Genomic DNA, 22,606 nt, shown 5'->3' with positions numbered 1-22,606 from the left:
CCCTGTCTCTACTAAAACTACAAAAAGAAATTAGCCGGGCATGGTGGCGGGCACCTGTAGTCCCAGCTACTCGGGAGGCTGAGGCAGGAGAATGGCATGAACCTGGGAGGCGGAGCTTGCAGTGAGCCGAGATCGTGCCACTGCACTCCAGCCTGGGTGACAGATCAAGACTGTCTCAAAAAAAAAAAAAAATAATAATAATAATTTCCCAATTTTTTGATAGTATATAGAAATCCAGCTGAGTTTTACTAATTTATAGATTCCTTTATAAATTTTCTACATATACAGTATTACCTGTGAACAAATTTAGTTTTACATCTTCTTTCCAATCTTTATGCCTGTTCTCTCTCTTGCTTTATTGCATTGCTTGGACTCCCAGTACTGTGTTGAAAATAAATTTTGAGGCAGGGTGCAGTGGCTCACGCCTTTAATTCCAGCACTTTGGGATGCCAAGGTAGGAGGATCACTTGAGCCCAGGAGCTTGAAAGCAGCCCCGGCAACATAGTGACACCCACCCAGCCCACCCCCATCTCTATAAAAACTTAAAAAAAAATGAGCTGGGCATGGTGGCACACACCTGTAGGCCCAGATACTTGAGAGGCTGAGGTGGGAGGATTGCTTGAGTTGAGCTTGGGAGGTTGAGGTTGCAGTGAGCCATGGTTATACCACTGCATGGGCAACAGAGTGAGATGCTGTCTTAAAAAAAAAATTTTTTTTTTGAGTGGTCATTCATGTCTCCTGATCTTAGAGAAACTCATTCTGTATTTTTTATAGCATGTTGGGTGTAGTTTTTGTGTAGTGCTCTTTATCGCATTGAAATACTTTCCTACTATTACCCATTTTCCTGAATATTGTTAAGAATGAGTGTTGAATTTCATCAAATGATTTTTCTAAATCCATTGAAATATCATATGTTTTTTCCCCTTTATTTCGTTAATATGGTGAATTAACATTGATTTAGAGGGGAGGGGTGATCTTACATTCTTGGGCTAAACATTACCTGGCCATGATGATATCATCCTTTTTAATATTACTGGTTTCAATTTGCTAATATATTATTGAGGATTTTTGCACCAAATTCATGTGGGATATTTGTTTATAGTTTTATTTCTGATGTATTAGCAGTAGGGTTATGGTTACCTCATAAAACACGTTGCAAAGTGTTCTGTTTTCTGTATGTGCTGAGTTTGTGCAAGTTTGCTGTTTTTTTTTCATTATGTATTTGATAGAATTTATCAGTGAAGCCAGAGAGTTTTCTTGTTGGCAGGTTTCAAATTGTGACTTCAAGTTCTTTGTTTTTTTTCTATTTCATTGATTTTTCTCTCATCATTAACTCCTTTGTTCTACTTGTTTTTAGTTTAATTTGCCTTAGATTAGGGTTTGGTGGACTAAGACCCATGGATCATATGTGCCTACCGTTGGTTTTTACTTGGCTTGTAAGCTAAGAATGATTTTTTAACACTTTTCAGTGATTGGGGAAAAAAACAAAATAATAGTTATTTGTGATGTGAAAATTAAAGTTCATATTTCAGTGTCCTATTTTTTGGAAGACAGTCATGCTTGTCTTTTGTATTTGTATTTTGTACTTGTATTTATTTTATTTTGTTTATGTATTGTCTGTAGTTTGAGTAGTTGCAACAGAGACTGTATGGACTGCAAAGCCTAAAATTTTTACTGTTTAGCCCTTTACAGAAAAAAACTATCAACTCCTGTCTTAGATAATTGATTTTAGACTTTTTCATTTTTATGTATTTTAAACTATATGTTTGACTCTTGAGCACTACTTTAGGTACATTCTACACATTTGGTATGTTGAGTTGATAAGTTTGTTACTGATTTGTAGTTTGATTCTGTTGTTGTCAAAGAACATATGGCTTAAAACCTTTGGAAATTATCAGGGGTTTGCTTTATTGTCTAGCATGTGATCTGTTTCTGATTAATACTTCATGTATACTTGAAAAGGATGTGTGTATTGTACAGTTGTTGGGTATAATGTTGTATAAAGGCTTATCAAGTAAGTTTGGTTGATAGTATTATTCAGTTCTTCTGTTTCCTGATTTTTTTAATGTCAGTTACTGAGAAAGATGGGTTAAAATCTCCCACTATATTTGTGGATTTTTCTGTTTCTCTTTTTGGTACTATAGATTTTTGCTTCAAATATGTTGAAGCTATATGATTATGTACATATACTTTTAGGGTTGTTGATGTTTTCTTGGTGAATTGAACTCATAAAGTTTTAATTATGTGCCTCTTTATCTGTGATAAAACTCCTTATTTTATTTTGAGATGGAGTCTCGCTCTGTCACTGAGGCTGGAGTGCAGTGGCGCGATGTCGGCTCACTGCAACATCTGCCTCCCAGGTTCGAGCGATTCTCCTGCCTCAGCTTCCTGAGTAGCTGGGATTACTGGTACACAATGCCATGCCCAGCTAACTTTTTGTATTTTAGTAGAGATGGGGTTTCACTGTGTTGCCCAGGCTGGTCTTGAAGTCCTGAGCTCAGGTGATCCACCTGCCTACCAAAGTGCTGAGATTACAGGCGTGAGCCACTGCGCCTGGCCTAAAACTCCTTTTTTTAAAGTCTACTTTGTTTGACGTTATTGAGCCATATGGGTTTCCTTCTGATAAGTTTTTGCATGGTTTATCATTTTCCCTCCTTGTACTTAATTCTTCTTCCTTGAATTTACATTGCGACTCTTTTAAATAGCTTATAGTTGGACTTGTTTCTTTATCCACTGTTATAACCTTTGGCTTTTAATTGGACTGTTTTGTTTATTTACATTTAATGCCATTACTTAATGTAGCTGAGTTTTAAGCATGTCATCTTGCTATTTGCTGCTTCTCTTACCTGTTTATCTTTTCCTCTTTTTGTGTGGATTGAGCTTTTCAAATTCCATTTATATAAACATCACGTCTTTGTAATTTTTTTAGTGGTTGCATTTGTCTACTCAGGCTGCCATAACAAAATACCATAGATTGGCTGGCTTAAGCAACAGAAGTTTTATTTTTTTTCACAGTGCTGGAGGCTAGAAAGTCCAAGATCAAAGTTCTGGCAGGATTTGGTTTCTCATGTCTCATCTTGGCTTGTATACATATATAGCTGCTTTCTTGTTATGTCCACACATGGGGGAAGCAGGGGATGTCTTTCTTCCTCTTCTTATAAGCCCACCATCCTGTTGGATTAGAGTCCTACCTACCCTTAAAACCTCTTTTAACCCTAATTTTCTCCTAAAGCCCTGCTTGGGCTTCCACATACGGATTTGGTGGGGGGACACAATTCAGTATATAGCAGTGGTTATATGGATTACAATGTCATCCTTAATTTATTGAATATAATTTGAATAATGAACTGCTAATGCACTTGTATTTGATGTCCTTCTATGTGATATAAGCCTCTAAACCTTGTTACTTTATTTGCTTTAAACAGTCAGTAGTCGGTGTGTGCCCTCTCCCTCTCTCTGTGGCTCGCTCTCATCCTCTCTTGCCTTCCCTTACCCTCCCTCCCTCTTCCTTTCTCTCCCTACCTCTTTCCCTCTCTTCTCTCTTCTCTTTCCTCCCTTCCTTTCTCCCTTTCTCCTTCTCTCCCTTTCTTTCTCTCTCCCTCTCTCTTTTCTCCTCTTTCCCTCTCTCCTTCTCTCCTTAAAAATAAAAAAAGTCAGTCATTTAAATAATATAAGAAAAGTCTTTTATATTTACGTATTTATTTATTTATTTATTTATTTATGTATTTATTTATTTGTTTATTTTCATCTGTTTCCGGATCTGTGTTTATTTTGGTTCATTTTCTTTTTCTTTTTTTTGAGATAGAGTCTCACTCTGTCGCCCAGGCTGGAGTGCAGTGATGTGATTGCAGCTCACTGCAACCTCTGCCTACCAGGTTCGGGTGATTTTCCTGCTTCAGCCTCTCGAGTAGCTGGGACAACAGGTGTGTACCACCACACCCGGCTAATTTTTGTATTTTTAGTAGAAGCAGGGTTTTGCCATGCTGGCCAGGCTGGTCTTGAACTCCTGGCCTCAAGTGATCTGTCCACCTCGGCCTCAGCCACCACACCTGGCCCATATTGTTTCATTTTCTAACAGTCTGAAGAACTTCCTTTAATAGTTATTTTTTAAAAACTTTAAAAATTGAGATGTAATGCACATACAATAAAATCTACATAAAATTCACCCACCAACTGAAAAGTGTAGAGTTCAATGTCTTTTAATATATTCATAGGATTGTGCAACCGTTACTTCAGTGCTGCAGTCAGTTTTAGGACATTCCCAGCACCCCAGAAAGAAAACCCATTAAAGTAACTTCCCATTCTCCCTAACCACTCCCCAGCTCCACCCAATCCAACACAACCACCTGTCTCTGTCTCTGTAGATTTGCCTATTTTGGATATTTTATATAAATGGAATCATTTAATATGTGGTCTTTTGTGCCTGGCTTGTTTTACTTAGCTTGATGTTTTTAAGGTTCATCCATGTGTAGCATGTATCTGTACTTTGTTTCTTTTATTGTCAAATAATATTTTATTGTGTGGACATTACCACATTTTATTTATTCATCAGTTGGACAGTAAGGTTTTCAGTTTTTGGCTGTTACGAATAATGTTGCTGTGAACATTTGTGTACAAGTCTTTGCATGAACACAGTTTTTTTGTGTTGAAAAGACCATTCTTTCCTCTATTGAATTGTCTTGGCACCTTGGCAATTGAATCAGTTGACATAAATGTGGGCATTTATTTCTGGACTCTCAATTCTGTTAGTTGATCTGTATATCTAGTCTTACATCAGTATCACACTGTTGACTGGGCACAGTGGATCATGCTTATAATCTCAGCACTTTGGGAGGCCAAGGCAGGAGGATCGCTTGAGCCCAGGAGTTTGAGACCAGCCTGGCCAACATGGTGAAACCCTGTCTCTACTAAAGAGAACCTGTCTCTACAAAAAAATAAAAATAATAGCTGAGTGGTGTGGTGGTATGTGTCTGTAGTCCCAGCTACTCGAGAGGCTAAAGTGGGAGGATCACTTGTTTCCAGGAATTTGAGGTTGCAGTGAGGTATGATTGCACCATTGCACTCTAGCCTAGGCGACACAGTGGGACCTTGTCTCAAAACCAAACCAAACTAATAGACACACTGTCTTAATTACTGTAGCTTTGTACTAAGCTGAAACCTGGAAGTGTGAGTCCTCTGAGAACTTTGTTTCTAATTTTCAAGATTGCTTTGTTTTTTTTTTTTTTTGGTGGCTCCTTTGCATTTTCATGTGAATTTTAGGCTCAGTTTGTCACTTTCTGAAAAAAAAAATCACAGATGGGGTTTTGGTAGATACTGCATTGAATTTGTAGGTCACTTTAGGGATTGTTGCTGTTTTGCCAATATGAAATATTTTTTGTCCATAAACGTGGGATATTTTTCTATTTATTTTGGTCTTTAATTTGTTTCAACAATGTTTTATAGTTTTCCATGTATAAGTCTTAAACTTCTTTTGTTAAATTTATTCCTAAATATTTTATTCTTGTTGATGCTATTGTAAAATGGAATTACTTTCTCATTTCACTTTTGACATTCATTGCTAGTTTGTAGAAAAATAATGTGTGTGTGTGTGTGTGTGTGTGTCTTGGATCCTGGAATCTTGCTAAACTGATTTATTAGTTCTAATAGTTTTTTAGTGGATTCTTTAGTATTTTCCATATGCAAGATCATTTACCTGTGAATAGAGATAGTTTTGCTTTTTCCTCTACAATCTGGATGCCTTTTATTTCTTTTTCTTGCCTAATCATCCGGATAGAATCTCTAGTACAAGTAAGTAGAAGTGGCAAGAACCGATATATTTGTCTTATTTGTGAGCTGAGGAGTATTTTTATGCAATCTGAATGATCTCAGCTGTCTGAAAATGTCTTCAGTTTTAAAGGCTTCTTTTGGTAGGTATAGAACATTAGGTTGGGAGTTTTTCTTTCAACACTTCATGATGGGGGGTAAAGTATATTGTCTTCTGACTTACGTAGTTTCCACTGAGTCATTAGTCAGTCTGTTCTCTTTGTTGTTCCTCCAGTGTAATGTCTGTTTTTCCCTCTGCTGCTTTCAGTATTTTTCTCTTCATTTTTCATTTTCAGCAGCCTGACCTTGATGTGCCTAGATACGACTTTTTTTTTTTCCTATTTGTCCCCATTGTACTTAGTGAGCTTCTTGGATCTGTGGGTTAAAATCTTTTGCTTTTGGAAGATTTTTTTCATTTTCTCTTCAAGTATTTCTTCACTTTGTTTCTCTTGTCTTTTTGGAAGGGCAGTTACTAGTATGTTAGATCATTTCATGGTGTCCCAGAGATCTCTGACACTGTTTTTTTTTGTTTGTTTGTTTCTCTGTCCGTCGGTCTAGGTGATTTCAAGTGGCTCCCTATTTTAGTAAATTTCAGCTCACCTCTTGTTTCAGCTGTGTCAAGGGAGGAGTGATTGGTCTCCTACCCCTGGCAGGACCTTAAGACCTAAGCATTGGTAGACTACATGTTCTCATTTCCAGGCCAGCCTTTCTGCAGCACTGCTGTTTATTCTGCAGAAGTCCTCTGGAGTGGGTGGTAATTGGACAACAGTGAGGACTAGTTTTCTATTTGGGGTCCTCGAGATTCTGCCCATGCTCGGGCATTAAAAGTTGGTTTCTCTGTGTTTTTGCAAAGATCCTTTGCCTATAGTTGCTTTTTTCTCTCCTTACTGTATCTTCACGCAGTGCAAATGCTGCTTAGGGTTGAAAGCAGTAGCTATCTCCGGTCACCTAGAGAAGGCTGGTCCTCTTCTGTAATTCACTTCATTTAGACTTATTTATGTCCAGAGGTCTTCAGTATCTTGTAAGAAAAATAATTTATTTAGTGTTTTCTCATTGTTATGGCAAAAGTGATGATCTTTTGTGATCTTCCACATTCTAACTGGAGGTGGAAATCTTCCATTGGAGGATTTCCTTTTTCTTTTTCTCTTTTTTTTTTCTTTTTGAGACGGAGTCTCACTCTGTCACCCAGGCTGGAGTGCAGTGGCGTGATCTCGGCTCACTGCAACCTCTGCCTCCTGGGTTCAAGTGATTTTCCTGCCTCAGCCTCCCGAGTAGCTGGGATTACAGGTGTGCGCCACTGCACCCAGCCAGTGTTTTGTATTTTTACTAGAGACAGGGTTTTACCATGTTGGCCAAGCTGGTCTTGAACTCCTGACCTCAGGTAGTCCACCCGCATCAGCCTCCCAAAGTGCTAGGATTATAGGCGTGAGCCACCGCGCCCAGCCAATTTTTTAAAAAATATTTTAGTAGAGATGAGGTTTCACCATGTTGCCCCCAGAGTGGTCTCAAACTCCTGAGCTCAGGCAATCTGCCTGCCTCGGCCTCCCAAAGTGTTAGGATTACAGGCATGAGTCACCACACCCGGCTTCTATTGGAGGATTTTCAAGTAAGGTTAAAATCTTAAGTAGAAATTGTGCAAGGAACAAGTAACTACACATTCATGTAGTGGTTGCTTGTGCCTATTTTAAGTTTTATAAAGTTTTATGAGGACACTGGGTTAGCAAGTAGTGAAAAAAAAATAGTGCTTCATTAATGATGGATTAGTGTTGAAAATGTATTTTATTGGACAGAGACACTAATGTAATATTTTCTGTGTGATTGGATCCTGTGGAGTATACTGCAGGTTATTGTTTAAGATGAGGCTGAAATGGCTGAGGATAAATTATATTGGGCTTAGAAAAGCATCCCAGATATTTATACTTTTTTCTTTAGTTTCAGAAGCCTTTGAAATGCTTTTGAACAGGTAAGTAATGTACATAAAGTTCAATATTTTAGGAAGATAAATTCAGTAATAAAAGTAATGGATGTGAAAGTGTCTCGATTATTGGGGGTATTTAATTTTATTGCCTTTTCTTGTGATTTGCCCCTCAGATCCCTGCCTTGCTGGCTTTTTGTTGTCTTCAAATAGATTTTAAGAAATATTCTGGGGGGAAAAACTGTTTAGTGTAACTTTTCTAGTTCTAAGTGGAGGAGGGTCAGTCTGCTCTGAGCTATTTCACACTGTTAATGGAAACCTAACTACCTAACTTTTAAAAAAGTGACTGGGCCGGGCGTGGTGGCTCACGCCTGTAATCCCAACACTTTGGGAGGCCGAGGTGGGCAGATCACGAGGTTAGGAGTTCAAGACCAGCCTGGCCAACATGGTAAAACCCTATCTCTACTAAAAATACAAAAATTAGCTGGGCATGTTGGTGCATGCCTATAATCCCAGCTATTCGGGAGGCCAAGGCAGGAGAATTGTTTGAACCTTGGAGGTGGAGGTTGCAGTGAGTTGAGATCATGCCACTGTACTCCATCCAGCCTGGGCGACAGAGCAAGACTCCATCTCAGAGGAAAAAAAAAAGTGATCAGAAGAAAATATCGTAGTTATGTAAATGCTATTTTCTTATTTTTGAAATTTTAAAATTTTTATTTATTTATTTTAGAGGAGGCGTCCTGCTCTGTTGCCCAGGCTTTAGTTCAGTGGTGCGATTGTAGCTCACTGCAGCCTTGAACTCCTGGGCACAAGCAGTCCTGGCACCTCAGTCTTCTGAATAGCTGGTACTACAGGCATGTGCCACCATGCCTGGCTATAAATGCTATTTTCAGTCATAGGCTTTGAACTATTTAAAAAAATGCCCACAATCCTTTGTTACATATTATTTGTTAGTGAATATATATAGTGCTGTGTATAGTTTTTCTCAAAGCAGTTTTCATCCTGCTTTCCTGTGCTGCAAACATGTTGACTCGTATGGATATTTTGAGGTAGGGGGAAATGAGAGGTGCAGTTTTAGAATTTCTGAGTCCGAGAATTCTAATTCCAGTCATTTATGTGGAATCTTTTTTTTTTTTTTTTCTTTTTTGACACAGGGTCTTGCTCTGTCACCAGGCTGGAGTGCAGTGGCGCAATCTCGGCTCACTGCAACCTCCACCTCCCGGGTTCAAGCGATTATTCTGCCTCAGCCTCTCGAGTAGCTGGGACTACTGGCGTGTGCTACCACATCGAGCCAATTTTTGTATTTTTAGTAGAGATGAGGTTTCACCATGTTGGCCAGAATGGTCTCAATCTCTTGACCTTGTGATCTGCCTGCCTTGGCCTCCCAAAGTACTGGGATTACAGGCGTGAGCCATCGCTCCTGTTACGTGGAATCTTAACCCAATTTTTTATTTCTACCATATTCTCAAGATACATTGGTACAGTTCTTAGGCTTTCAATGGATGATTGGGAGAAGGGGGAAGCTAGATGTTTATGTTGTTTTTTGATGAATTATACACAATATATCTGGGTCATACGTATTTGCCTTTAACTACCCTATCTTTTATTTTGGAAGAATTACTGGTGAATTCTTTATATTGAAAGTGAGTTTTTCAGTTTTAAATTTGAAAAATCATCTGGCAACATCATGACTATACTAAAAACCAGTGAATTGTATACTCTAAAATTGCTGAAATATTATGTTTTATGTTATGTGAATTTAATCTCAAACATACAGGAAAATATCAGCTGGCAGTTTAATGGCCCTTTCCGGTTTGTGTTGCAATTCTTAGTTGTGTTGGATGTGTGTTCGCTTTACAGGGTTGTTAATCACCATGTGGATTTTTAGAGTTTTTGAGTGTTTTCGAGGAATGGCTCAGGAAATCTGATGTGTTACTTGGATTCCTAACATCTTTTTTTTTTTCTCTTTATGTCTTGTTAATGGATCATTTTGTACTTTTAAAATCCCTTTCTCCTCTCTCTCTCCAGTCTTATTGCCAGCAGTTTTGAAGATGACTCCTGTGTAGCCTCACCATTAGACCAGAATGGAAGCTTCAATGTTGTTATTAAAGAGGAACCTCTGGATGATTATGACTATGAACTTGGTGAGTGCCCAGAAGGGGTCACTGTGAAACAGGAAGAGACAGATGAAGAGACGGATGTGTACTCTAACAGTGATGATGATCCTATACTAGAGAAACAGCTAAAGAGGCACAATAAAGTTGACAACCCAGAAGCTGACCATCTATCTTCTAAATGGCTTCCAAGCAGCCCATCAGGTGTTGCTAAAGCTAAAATGTTCAAATTAGACACTGGAAAGATGCCAGTAGTCTATCTGGAGCCCTGTGCTGTCACCAGAAGCACAGTGAAGATTTCTGAACTCCCTGATAACATGCTTTCCACATCTCGAAAGGATAAATCGTCTATGTTGGCAGAATTGGAATATTTGCCTACATACATTGAAAATTCCAATGAGACTGCCTTCTGCTTAGGCAAGGAATCGGAAAATGGTCTTAGAAAACATTCACCAGATCTCAGAGTGGTACAAAAATATCCCTTACTGAAAGAGCCTCAGTGGAAATATCCTGATATATCTGACAGCATTAGCACAGAAAGAATACTTGACAGTTCAAAGGGTTCAGTTGGAGACTCACTTTCAGGAAAAGAGGACTTGGGCAGAAAGAGAACAACTATGCTTAAGATTGCAACAGCCCCAAAGGTAGTGAATGCTAATCAGAATGCCTCTCCAAATGTCCCTGGAAAAAGAGGAAGGCCACGAAAATTGAAACTCTGTAAGGCAGGACGACCACCTAAGAACACAGGAAAGTCTTTAATTTCTACAAAGAATACACCTGTAGGCCCTGGGAGTACCTTTCCAGATGTGAAGCCTGATCTGGAAGATGTGGATGGTGTTCTGTTTGTTTCCTTTGAATCAAAGGTAAGATTGTAATTTTCAGGATTCTTTAAGGCTAATTAGTCATACTTGAATTGTATACTGGCTTGTAACTAACTCGATTTAGAATCTAGTTTTGTGACATCTATTTGTGAGGGTGTATGGGGGAGTGGAGTTGGGAGGGAAGTGTCTCCAAAATGTCTGGTTTAGTTAATAGGAATAACTTAAGATACTTCATTTGAATAGACTTAAAAAATTATGTCTTGCTTAGATTTCAGTTTATGGTTTTTGCATGGCTGTGTTTAAAAAAAACTTTGGGTCTTACTGGAATTTTCATCATTATGGATTTTGGAAAGGCTTAAAAATACATGAAATATTTGCTAACTCTTTGGTGACACTCTCATTTCTTTTACCTCCTGGTTTTCTTTTCTTTTTCGAGACAAGAGTCTCTCTCTGTTGCCCAGGCTGGAGTTCAGTGGTGCGATCTCAGCTCACTGCAATCTCTGTCTGCCGGGTTCAAGCCATTCTCGTGGCCCAGCCTCATGAGTAGCTGGGATTACAGGTGTGTGCCACCACACCCAGCTAATTTTTGTAATTTTGGTAGAGACGGGGTTTTGCCATGTTGGTCAGCTGATTTCGAACTTCTGGCCTCCAGCAGTCTGCCTGCTTCAGCCTCCCTTCAAAGTACTGGGTTTACATGCATGAGCCACTGCTCCGGGCCCTGGTTTTCAGTAGTACTAGTAGAGTACCATTGGAGAACCAAATATTAACAGTCATCTTAACTCTGCTGTCTTACACATTGAAGTCTCTGTTTATTCCACTCTGACTCTTCAACCAGATTATTTTTCTTTGAAATTTTTATAGAAGCCTGGTCTTTTTTAATTTATTTTTTATTTTTTATTTTTTGAGACAGAGTCTCGGTCTGTGGCTCATGCCAGAGTGCAGTGGCGCAATCTTGGCTCACTGCAAGCTCCGCCTCCTGTGTTCTTGCCATTCCCCTGCCTCAGCCTCCCAAGTAGCTGGGACTACAGGTGCTAGCTACCATGCCCGGCTAATTTTTTTTATATTTTTAGTAGAGATGGGGTTTCACCGTATTAGCCAGGATGGTCTCGATCTCCTGGCCTCGTGATCCTCCTGCCGCAGCCTCCCAAAGTGCTGGAATTACAAGCGTGAGCCACTGTGCCTGGCCTCTTTTTTTTTTTTTTTTTTTTTTTGAGACGGAGTCTTGCTCTGTCACCAGCTGGAATGCAGTGGCACAATCTTGGCTCACTGCAACCTCTGTCTCCCAGGTTCAAGCAGTTCCCCTGCCTCAGCCTCCCGAGTAGCTGGGACTACAGGTGCGCATCACCATGCCCAGCTATTTTTTTTATTTTAGTAGAGACAGGGTTTCACCATGTGGCCAGGATGGTCTCAATCTCCTGACCTTGTGATCCACCCGTCTCCGCCTCCCAAAGTGCTGGGATTATAGGTGTGAGCCACTGTGCCAGGCCGTCTTTCTTAATTGACTACACAGATGTTGGATATTTAATCCCTTCTACCTGTTCTTTTCCTCCCTTCTTGTTAGCTGAGTAAGCTATCTGAATATAGGCTCTGAGAAGTGAACATGCAAATTGGCATATACTTTGAGGTCAGTTAGCTCAGTATGACATCATATTCACATTTTTTTACTTCCCCTTTTTCCCCTTCTGATTATTAAAGTAATATTAATGTAGAACACTTAGAAAATATCAAAAAGTATGAAAAAATTGCTCCTGTTCTGCCAATTTTAGTGTAACTGTAGGCATGGAGATATTTTCCTTCTGGTCTTTAAGTTTTTTTTAAATCCTGTTTTACATTTAATTTTTCAGAAGCAATATGAACTATATATATATTTTTTTGATGTATAGGAAGCTCTAGACATTCATGCAGTTGATGGGACAACAGAAGAATCTTCTAGTCTCCAGGCATCAACCACAAATGACTCAGGTATTGTAAAATAGTATAAAATGAGTTGTATTTGTGGTTTGGGCTCCAGCAATGAAACATGCAACATTCATTTGTCTGTAGTGTACAGTAGCTTATTTTATTACTATTTATTTTGGGAGTAGGTTACAGAGCAAGAATTTCCCAGTTGGAAAAGGAATTGATAGAAGATTTGAAGTCTTTGCGGCACAAGCAGGTGATACATCCTGGTCTTCAAGAAGGTAATAGACTAGCGACTTCCTTTTTTGTTTTCTTTTTTCTTTCTTCCCTACCGTTTCTCCTCTTTTTCCTCTCTCCTTCTCTTTTTTTTTCTGCTTTTTCCTCTTTCTTTCTAGCCTTGATTTCATTTCTTTCAGCACCTCTTTCAGTTTGCGTATTTTTCTCTTCTCTGTCTCCATAATTCTTCCTTTTAGTTTAAAAACCATGTCTAGGTCTTCTTTATCCTAATATCTTATGTAAGAAAAAAATGTATCATGGTAAAGCAAGTGATATTTTCTTTGTTCATTCTTATAACCTGGTATTCTCCCCTCCCCATTTCTCATCTTAATTTGGTTGCTTTTGTTTATGTGTGTGTGTGTGTGTGTTTGTTTGAGACGAGTCTCGCTCTGTCGCCCAGGCAGCTGGAGTGCAGTGGTGCATTCTCTGCTCATTGCAAGCTCCGCCTCCCGAGTTCACGCCTTTCTCCTGCCTTAGCCTCCGGAGTAGCTGGGACCACAGGCGCCTGCCACTGCGCCTGGCTAATTTTTTTGTATTTTTAGTAGAGACAGGGTTTCACCGTGTTAGCCAGGATGGTCTCGATCTCCTGACCTTGTGATCCGCCTGCCTCGGCCTCCCAATTATGTGTTTGTTTTTATAATTTTGGAGGAAGGGTCTTCCTTGTCCTTTAGTAATATATTTAGGTGTGTAAATAGTAGAACACTTTTCTCTCTCATGTTTTGGCTGCAAACATCTATTTTATATATTTGATGTACCACTGGGAAGTTAATTTAAAATTTTCATTATCTTTTTTTTTTTTTTTTTTAATTAAGTTCTGGGATACATGTGCAGAATGTGCAGGTTACATAGTCATACATGTGCTATGGTGGTTTCCTGCACCTATCAACCTGTCATCTAGGTTTTAAGCCCCACATGCATTAGGTGTTTGTCCTAATGTTCTCCCTCCCCACTGACAGGCTCTGGTGTGTGATGTTCCCCTCCTTGCATCCATGTGTTCTCATTGTTCATCTCCCACTTATGAGTGAAAACATGCAGTGTTTGGTTTTCTGTTCGTATGTTAGTTTGCTGAGAATGATGGCTTCCAGCTTCATCCATGTCCCTGCAAAGGGCATGAACTCATTCTTTTTTATGGCTGCAGTTTTCATTTTTATCTTTATTTTGTTGTAATGCATTATCTTGATCTTCATTATGTTGCTTAATCTTTTAAAAAACATATCTGCTATGGTTATTAACATCATGATCACTACCAATTTTCCTGTTTTGGGATGTATTGAAAAATTTTAGGCTGTGCCCCAATTTTTAGTTTCTTACAAATATCTTTGATTTTAGATATGCATCTTGGAGTAGTTTTTTGAGTTTTTGACTCTTACTAATTTTCAGAAGGGTGTCTAGACTGTTTACACTGTAAGTAGTTCATTTACCTGAGAGTCTAAACATTATAAGTTATCAAACAAAAGATTTATATGCTGGTCATTCCGTTTCTAAATCAAATGGTAATACTTGAAGAATTTTTGCTTTAATGGAAGGCAGCTTGTGTGACAGTGTGATCTTAAAAGTGTGCAGATCCCAGTCTCAATCAATCAATGTGGGCTGATTGCTGTGGATTGTAATGGACAGTTACATCATAGCAATCTTGCAGATAACGTTTGCTGCTGTTTATTGTTAGCTTTAGCTTCTACTATTTTATTTAAATAATATTATCTTATTTCTCCCTATCTTTTTTTCTCCCCTTTTCCTTTCTTCATTTCTCCCTATCTTTAGCTTAACCCATCTTTTCCCTTTTCCACTTCCATTTTTTTGTTATTTTCTTGATAATGTAGAAATATTATGACATTTATATTGTACTGTTTTAACTTAATCCCCCACATTTAAAAAATCTTAGTTCTAGAGTTAAATATATTCAGTGCTTGCAGCTGGTCCTTTTGCTCTGGTTTATTTGCCTAATATTTGCTGGTTGGCTAAGCTTTGACCGTTTTTCTTTCTTTTATAGGCATCTTAGTCAAATTTGTAATCTTTTCCTTAATGGAATGGGGTGTTCAAAGGCCAGTGTTTATGGAAACTGACTTGGTAACATACATAGTGAAATTAGCCTGAATTTGGGGGGTAGAGTTGGACACTGGTGGGGTAGAGTATAGGCACTTCTTCTAAAGGGACAGCTGCATCAGTGGATTGTTGTCATATGGAAAAATGGGCCCAAAATTCTCAGGTCTTCTCATAGTTCAGTAGAAGCTGGAGTGGCTATGTGATGTCTCTGAAGTGGTGGCAGCTAATAGTTTTTTGGGCACCTAACTCAAATCTTTAAAAACACAGCCAAACAAAACATATCTGTGAGCTATTACTTTTCACCTTCTTTATAGATTCTACATTTGGTGCAAGTTTGTATTTAATTCTAAGGTTTTTAAAACTTATTCAACTACATGCTGAAATAGTTTTGTTTTTTTGAAAATTAAATCTGTAGTCTGTCTGGTACTTACTTTTCAATGTGTGAAGTGGAGTCCTGTTTTGGGTTTTTTTTCCTCTATTTTATTTTAGCATATTTTTCTCCACAACCTTGGCTTCCTTTAAAAAGCCATACTTGGGCCAGGCTCGGTGGCTTAAGCCTGTAATCCCAGCACTTTGAGAGGCCAAGGCGGGTGGATCACTTGAGGTCGGGAGTTTGAGACTAGCCTGGCCAATGTGGTGAAACCCCGTCTCTACTAAAAATACAAAAAATTAGCCAGGTGTGGTGGTGAGCGCCTGCAATCCCAGCTACTTGGGAGGCTGAGGCAGGAGAATCACTTGAACCTGGGAGGCAGAGCTTGTAGTGAGCTGAGATCGCGCCACCGCACTCCATCCTGGGCGACACAATGAGACATTGTCTCAAAAAAAAAAAAAAAAAAAAAAAGCTGCACTTAAACAGTTTCTAAAGAGTAAGTTAATTTGGCTAAATATTTGTAGTAACTGGGTGATGCCAATCCCAGGGCTCTGAAGATAATGAAAGTATTCTAGGTTCATCTCTAAAGTTTGATTCTTGAAATAATTTATTAAATTTCAACTTAATGTCGTATTTCTTTGTCCTGCTATTAACTATAATTTCATTATTTAGAAAATAGCACTTAAACTTCTTCTGAGCTGAAAACCCTTGAAAAACTAGAAAAGCTTTTTGAATTTGCTTTAAAATTGGGAAAGCAGTGTTGATTAAGCCTGGGAAAATGTTTTATTGTTGTTGGTAGTTTTACTTAAAAATAAAATAAGATTCTTAATTTTTCTTTCTGTGGTACTATATTTTTGTTTGCTATACTATATTTACTATATCTACATTGGTCTGCTTTTTAAGTCTGTTAGCTTATCTGAAATTATCGTCTGTCTTTGCATTTTAAAAGTGTGTTCAAAGCATTTCTCCTTCATTGCTACCAAGTCAATTATTGTCAGTTTTTAAAGCTTTATGTTTTAAAAGAGTTTTAGATTTATAGAAAAATTAAGAACACAGTGCAGATAATTCCTTTTTTCCCCCATTCCTAATTCTCTCAGTATCCAGAATTTCTCCTATTAATATCTAACATTAGATTAGTACATTTGTTACAGTTAGTGAACCAGTACTGATATATTATTATTTAAAGTTCATACTTTATTCAGATTTCCTTAGTTTTTATCCAATGTCCTTTTTTTTTTGCATCTAGGATCCCATTCAGGATACCACAATACTTTTAATAGTGATGTCTCCTTAGGATCTTCCTGGTTGTGACAGTTTCTCAGATTTTGTGTTTAATGACCTTGACAGTTTTGAAGAGTCAGGTATTTTTATAGATGTCCCTCAGTTGAGACTTAACCATCTCATCATATCAAGAGTTACATACATTAAGCCTGATTTATCACTGTTGATGTTGATCTTGATCACCTGGCTGAGATATTGTCAGTTTATTCACTGTGAAGTTACCCCCCACTCCCCACCCTCCCTTTCTCTCCGTATTGTACTCTTTGGAAGGAAGTCATGCTTAGCTCACACTTAATGTGCAAGAAGTTATATTGTACCTCCTTGAGTGTAGCCTATCTAAGTTATTTGTAGTTATTTTGCACCAGAGATTTATCTATTCTTTTTAAAAAATTCACTTAGGTGAAACTCCATCTCTACTAAAAATACAAAATTAGCTGGGTGTGGTGGTGCGCACCTGTAATCCCAGTTACTCGGGAGGCTGAGGCAGGAGAATTGCTTGAAACTGGGAGGCGGAGGTTGCAGTGAGTGGAGATCCTGCCAGTGCACTCCAGCCGGGGCAACAGAGTGAGACTGTCTCAAAAAATAAAAATAAAAAATTCGCTTATCAGTATGGACTCTTTTCAGTTTTAATGTTTTGTTTTGGTTTTTGGTTTTTGTTTTTGAGACAGGGTCTCGCTTTGCCACCCAGCCTAGGCTCTAGTGCAGTGGCGTGAACATGGCTCACTGCAGCCTCGACCTCCTGAGCCCCAGTGATCCCATGTCAGCCCCCCAAGTAGCTGGGACTACAAGCACATGCCACCACATCTGGCTAATTTTTTTTTGTATTTTTTTGTAGAGGTGGGGTTTTGCCATGTTACCCAGGCTGGTCTCGAACTCTTCAGCTCAAAAGATCTGCCCGCCTTGGCCTCCTGAAGTGGTGGGATTATAGGCATGAGCCATTATGTCTGGCTGGTTTTAATGTTAATTTCCTTTATGAGTAATGACAATATTTCAAGAACTCTCTCCCTCTTCCTTTTTTAGTAATTTAATAAAAATGCTTTATTTTTCCTTAAAATATTTTTTTTTATAGATGGGGTCTCCCAGTTTTGCCCAGGCTTGTCTCAAACTCCTGGCTTCAGCCCATCCTCCCAAGTAGCTGGAATTACAAGCGTGAGCCATGGTGCCCTGCAGTAAAAAAAAAAAAAAATTCTGAATGTTATATTAAATTAGCGATTAGTGGCTGGGTGCGGTGGCTCATGCCTGTAATCTCAGCACTTTGGGAGGCCGAGGCGGGCGGATCGCAAGGTCAGGAGATCGAGACCATCCTGGTAGCATGGTGAAACCCTGTCTCTACTAAAAATACAAAAAATTAGCCGAGAGTGGTGGGGGGCACCTGTAGTCCCAGCTGCTGGGGAGGCTGAAGCAGGAGAATGGTGTGAACCTGGGAGGCGGAGCTTGCAGTGAGCAGAGATTGTGCCACTGCACTCCAGCCTGGGTGACAGAGCAAGACTCCGTCTCCAAAACAAAACAAAATTAGTGATTAGCTGGGGTTTTTCTTATAATATGTGCTTTTCTATTCTGTGTTTACTACTTATATAGGTGTTTATAGAACTATAAACATCTTGAGTGTACTTTTGTATTTCAGTGGGTTTAGCTAGCAGTAGGCATTTTTGGCTATATCTTATTGTAGGTGAATCTGCCTTTGCTTGAATCTAAAGCTTATCTCTTTTCAGCTTTATCTTTATAAGTCTTTTTTTGTAATGACATTATAACACGTTTTTAAGAAGTAGCTTCTAATATGGTGAAATGAAGCAAAACTATTTAGAAGTATAGTTTAAACTGACATATGTAGACAAGATTTTAGGTTCTAAGTAGGCTCTGATTGAATAAAAATATAAACAGGTAATAGGTTTTTCACAATATGCTTTCTATGAATTATTCAGCTATATTATTTTCTGCAAGCTAAAGTTTTTATGCCCATTTCATATGAAATCAACTGAGTCTAGGTCTCAGGTGTCTGTTACTTGGGGAAGGATTTTCTTGCATGACCTCAGGTGATCTGCCCACCTCGACCTCCCAAAGTGCTGGGATTACAGGTGTGAGCCACCATGCCCGGCCTCAGATTTCTTTTTGTTTACCTCTCATAGGGACTTATTTACCCTATGCTACCTACTAAAAGTCAATTGGGAAAACATAACACTAAAGATTCTTGAGGTCTTTTTTTTTTTTTTTTCAAGACAGGATTTTGCTTTTTTGCCCAGGCTGGAGTGCATTGGCACGATCATGGCTCGCAGCACCCTCAACCTCCTGGGCTCAAGCAAGCAGTCCTCCCACCTCAGTTTTCTGAGTAGCTGGGATCACAGGCGTGTGCCATTACACCCAGCTAATTTTTAATTTTTTTTGTAGAAATGGGGTCTTACCCTCTTGCCCAGACTCATCTTGAACTTTCGGGCTCAAGCAGTCCTTCCACTTTGGCCTCCCAAAGTGCAGGGATTACAGGTGTGAGCTGACACGCCAGGCCTGCAAAATGTCTTTTATCTCTCTGAGACCGTCTGCTTTACAGAGAAAGTACAGTAGATTCTCAAAGCATACAACTGAATGTGGTGGATTGGTGTTCATTTTGCTGTTGAGAAAACTAAAAAGAAGTTTAGCCCAAGTCATACAATTAAAAAGTAGTAAAGCCAAGATTAGAAACCATTTTTTGACTCATTATCCTATATTTTCCATAGTTGATTGGGAACACGAGGAAAGAATGTTTAATTTGATTGATGTTTTAATCATATTTTGTGATTAAATACAATAAATATGTAATACGGCTGGGTGTGGTGGCTCAGGCCTGTAATCCCAGCACTTTGGGAGGCTGAGGCGGGCGGATTACGAGGTCAGGAGTTCGAGACCAGCCTGTCCAACATGGTGAAACCCCGTCTCTACTAAAAATACAAAAATTAGCCAGGCCTGGTGGCACACGCCTGTAATCCCAGCTACTCGGGAGGCTGAGGCAGGAGAATCGCTTGAACCCGGAAGGTGGAGGTTGCAGAGAGCCGAGATTGCACCATTGCACTCTAGTCTGGGCAACAGAGTGAGACTCCGTCTCAAAATAAATAAATAAATAAATAAATAAATAAATAAATAAATAAATAAATAAAATGTGTAATACAATAAAGATATGTTAAAGAACTGGAATTGCAAACTAAAACAAAATAGCCTTCTTTTTTTTTTTTTTTAAGAGATGTAGTCTTCCCACCTCAGCTTTCCAAGTAGTTGGGACTACAGGTGCACGCCACAGTGCCTGGCTTGCCATCTTTTGTTCAGATAGATTTTATGTATAGGGTACATGGAGTTCATAACCTACCTAATGTCTTTACCTGTTAGAGAACCAGCACTACATGAGCTTTTTACTGGAAACTTACACCTGTGACTTTTAATGGCTTTACTGTGATACTTAACACTTAGCTTTTTTTTTTTCCCTTGTTTTTTTTTTTTTTTTTTTTTTTTTTTGAGATAGAGTCTTACTCTGTCTCCCAGGCTGGAGTGCAGTGGCATGATCTCGGCTCATTGCAACCTCTGTCTCCCAGGTTCAAGTGATTCTCCTGCCTCAGCCTCCTGAGTAGCTACAGGCACATGCCACCACACCTGGCTAATTTTGTACTTGTAGTAGAGATGAGGTTTCATCATGTTGGCCAGGCTGGTCTCGAACTCTTGACCTCAAGTAATCTGTCTGCCTTGGCCTCCCAAAGTGCTGGGATTACAAGTGTAAGCCACCACGCCCAGCCAATAATTAATTCTTCACTTTGAACTTCTTTTGGCTTCAGTTTTATTAAAATTTAAGTTATATACCTTCCCAAAAGATTGCCTCTTAACCTGTAAATAAGGAAGTCATAATATTTTTAGGCTTGATTAACCATAAATGTCATTAATAAGAACTAGAGAACCAGTAGCCATAATCAGGCCAGCAGCTTAGTCTATGGTAAGTTCGTAATAGAGGCCTTAGACAGTCTCTGGACCACAAAGAGTTAAAGCACAAGAGATCTGAATTTTGCTGTTTTTTAATTAGTTACCTTGCTTAATAAATTATCACAAACTTAGCAACTTAAAACGATATATTTACTGTATCACAGTTTCTATGTGTCAACAGTCTGGGCGTAGCTTAGTTGGGTCCTCTGCTTAGGGTCTCACAAGGCTACAGTCAAAATATTGGCCAGGCCTGGTTTCCCAGAGACTTGTTTGGAGAGGGATCTGCTTCCAGTTTCCCTCAGCTCATTGGCAAAATTTATTTCATTGCAGCTCCAGCAAGATGGATAACTTGTGCTATCACATGCACATTATCATGCACGTCCCATCTCCCTTACCACATTTTATTGATTGGAAACAAATTACAGGCCCTGCCTACCATACTCGGGGTGAGGGGGTTTATACAAATGTGTAATACCAGATGTCATGGATCATGGGGCCACCTTAAATTGAATCTGCTACAGTTTGTTTTTTTCATTGTTTTTGCTCTTCACTATCTCCTTTCTCTCTTGACCTTATCCCCCCACCATCTCCCAGGCACAAGTTAAAAACAAAGAAGGGAGATAATATGATTTGTGATTAATCTATGGAAACATGATTTCCTTTTTTCTTTTAGTGGGCTTAAAATTGAATTCAGTGGATCCAACAATGAGCATTGATCTTAAATACTTGGGAGTACAGTTACCTTTGGCTCCAGCTACTAGCTTTCCTTTTTGGAACCTTACGGGAACCAACCCTGCCTCTCCTGGTGAGTATGTAACATTTGTAAAGTCAAACACTATATTTCTTGAAGTTTACGTTATTTGTAATGTAAGTAAAAAGCTACCTTTATTGGTGACATTTAACATTAGTCTAAGATAGATCTTTTGTCTGTTGTTATAGTTTTGATAAGTGATTTATACACTTACCAAATTAAAGTTTTATTAATTAGGTCCATAATATTGGCCTGCTAGAATTTTGGTCATCTGTTTGACTTTTTCTTTTATAGATGCGGGATTTCCCTTTGTTTCTAGGACAGGGAAAACCAATGATTTCACTAAGATCAAGGGATGGAGGGGAAAATTTCATAGTGCTTCTGCATCTAGGAATGAAGGTAATTAGTTTTTAAAAATTATGTAAATGTTCTGAAACATGTAGCCAAAAACCTTTTGTTAAAGGTAAGTCTTGGTTGTTTTTCTTCATTCCTTCTCACCATGAGTTTTGTTGTTGTTGTTGTTGAGACTGAGTTTTGCTCTTGTTGCCCAGGCTGGAGTGCGATGGTGCGATCTTGGCTCACTGCAACCTCCACCTCCCAGGTTCAAGAGATTCTCCTGCCTCAGCCTCCCAAGCAGCTGGGACTACAGGCATGTGCCACCATGGCTGGCTAATTTTTTGCATTTTTAATAGATACAGGGCTTCACCATGTTGGCCAGGCTGGTCTGGAACTCCTGACCTCAGGTGATCCGTCCGCCTTGGCCTCCCAAAGTGCTGGGATTACAGGCGTGAGCTGCCGCGCCCAAGCCTTCCATGGTTTAAAATGAACTGAAAATACTTGTCTTGCTGTTTTCTGTCTGCTACCCATTTTCCTGTAGTCACAACCCTGAGGTTCAGTCAGGCTTAAATAATTGTTGCAGCCTTTTTAACAGCATTTCTATTATTTCTGTTTCTGCAGTTAAAAAAACATTCTCAAGCATTAGTTTAGAACTGTATACTTCAGAGTTGTATAGTGATTTCCTATAGTCTTATACTTCAAACTAAACTTCTAATCCAAGCATTTTGACTGTATCCCTCTTGGTCTCCATTCTTAGTGCTTTTCCTTATTCACTGCATTCGTTTGCAGTTTAACCAGATAAATATGCCAGTTTTCCAATATACTTTTCTCACCTTTTAATCTTTTCACAGTGTTTATAACAATGTAATTCATGTCTCTGTACTTAATTTTTTTGTTTCTTAAAAACTAAATTTTATGGTTGGGCATGGTGGCTCATGCCTGTAATCTCCCAGCACTTTGGGAGGCCGAAGCAAGCGGATTGCCTGAGCTCAGGAATTCGAGACCAGCCTGGGCAACATGGTGAAAACCCCTGTCTACAAAAAATGCAAAAACAGCCAGATGTGG

At 39.0% G+C, this 22,606-nt stretch overlaps 1 protein-coding gene across 5 annotated transcripts in view; it reads left to right on the top strand.

The window, feature by feature from the left end:
- Nucleotides 1-22,606, top strand: part of MGA (MAX dimerization protein MGA) — a 111,301-nt gene that overhangs the window by 26,293 nt on the left and 62,402 nt on the right. For all 5 annotated transcript variants that reach the window (XM_030814264.1, XM_030814262.1, XM_030814263.1 and 2 more), the window contains exons 3-7: nucleotides 9,746-10,694; nucleotides 12,536-12,614; nucleotides 12,737-12,832; nucleotides 21,128-21,259; nucleotides 21,500-21,604. In XM_030814264.1, coding sequence (XP_030670124.1) covers nucleotides 9,746-10,694; nucleotides 12,536-12,614; nucleotides 12,737-12,832; nucleotides 21,128-21,259; nucleotides 21,500-21,604 — 1,361 coding nt within the window. The remainder of the gene's footprint in view (nucleotides 1-9,745; nucleotides 10,695-12,535; nucleotides 12,615-12,736; nucleotides 12,833-21,127; nucleotides 21,260-21,499; nucleotides 21,605-22,606) is intronic.

This window comes from Nomascus leucogenys, chromosome 6 (genome assembly GCF_006542625.1).
Source record: "Nomascus leucogenys isolate Asia chromosome 6, Asia_NLE_v1, whole genome shotgun sequence".
Classification (NCBI taxonomy): Eukaryota; Metazoa; Chordata; class Mammalia; order Primates; family Hylobatidae; genus Nomascus; species Nomascus leucogenys.
This window is presented reverse-complemented; position numbering and strand designations above follow the sequence as displayed.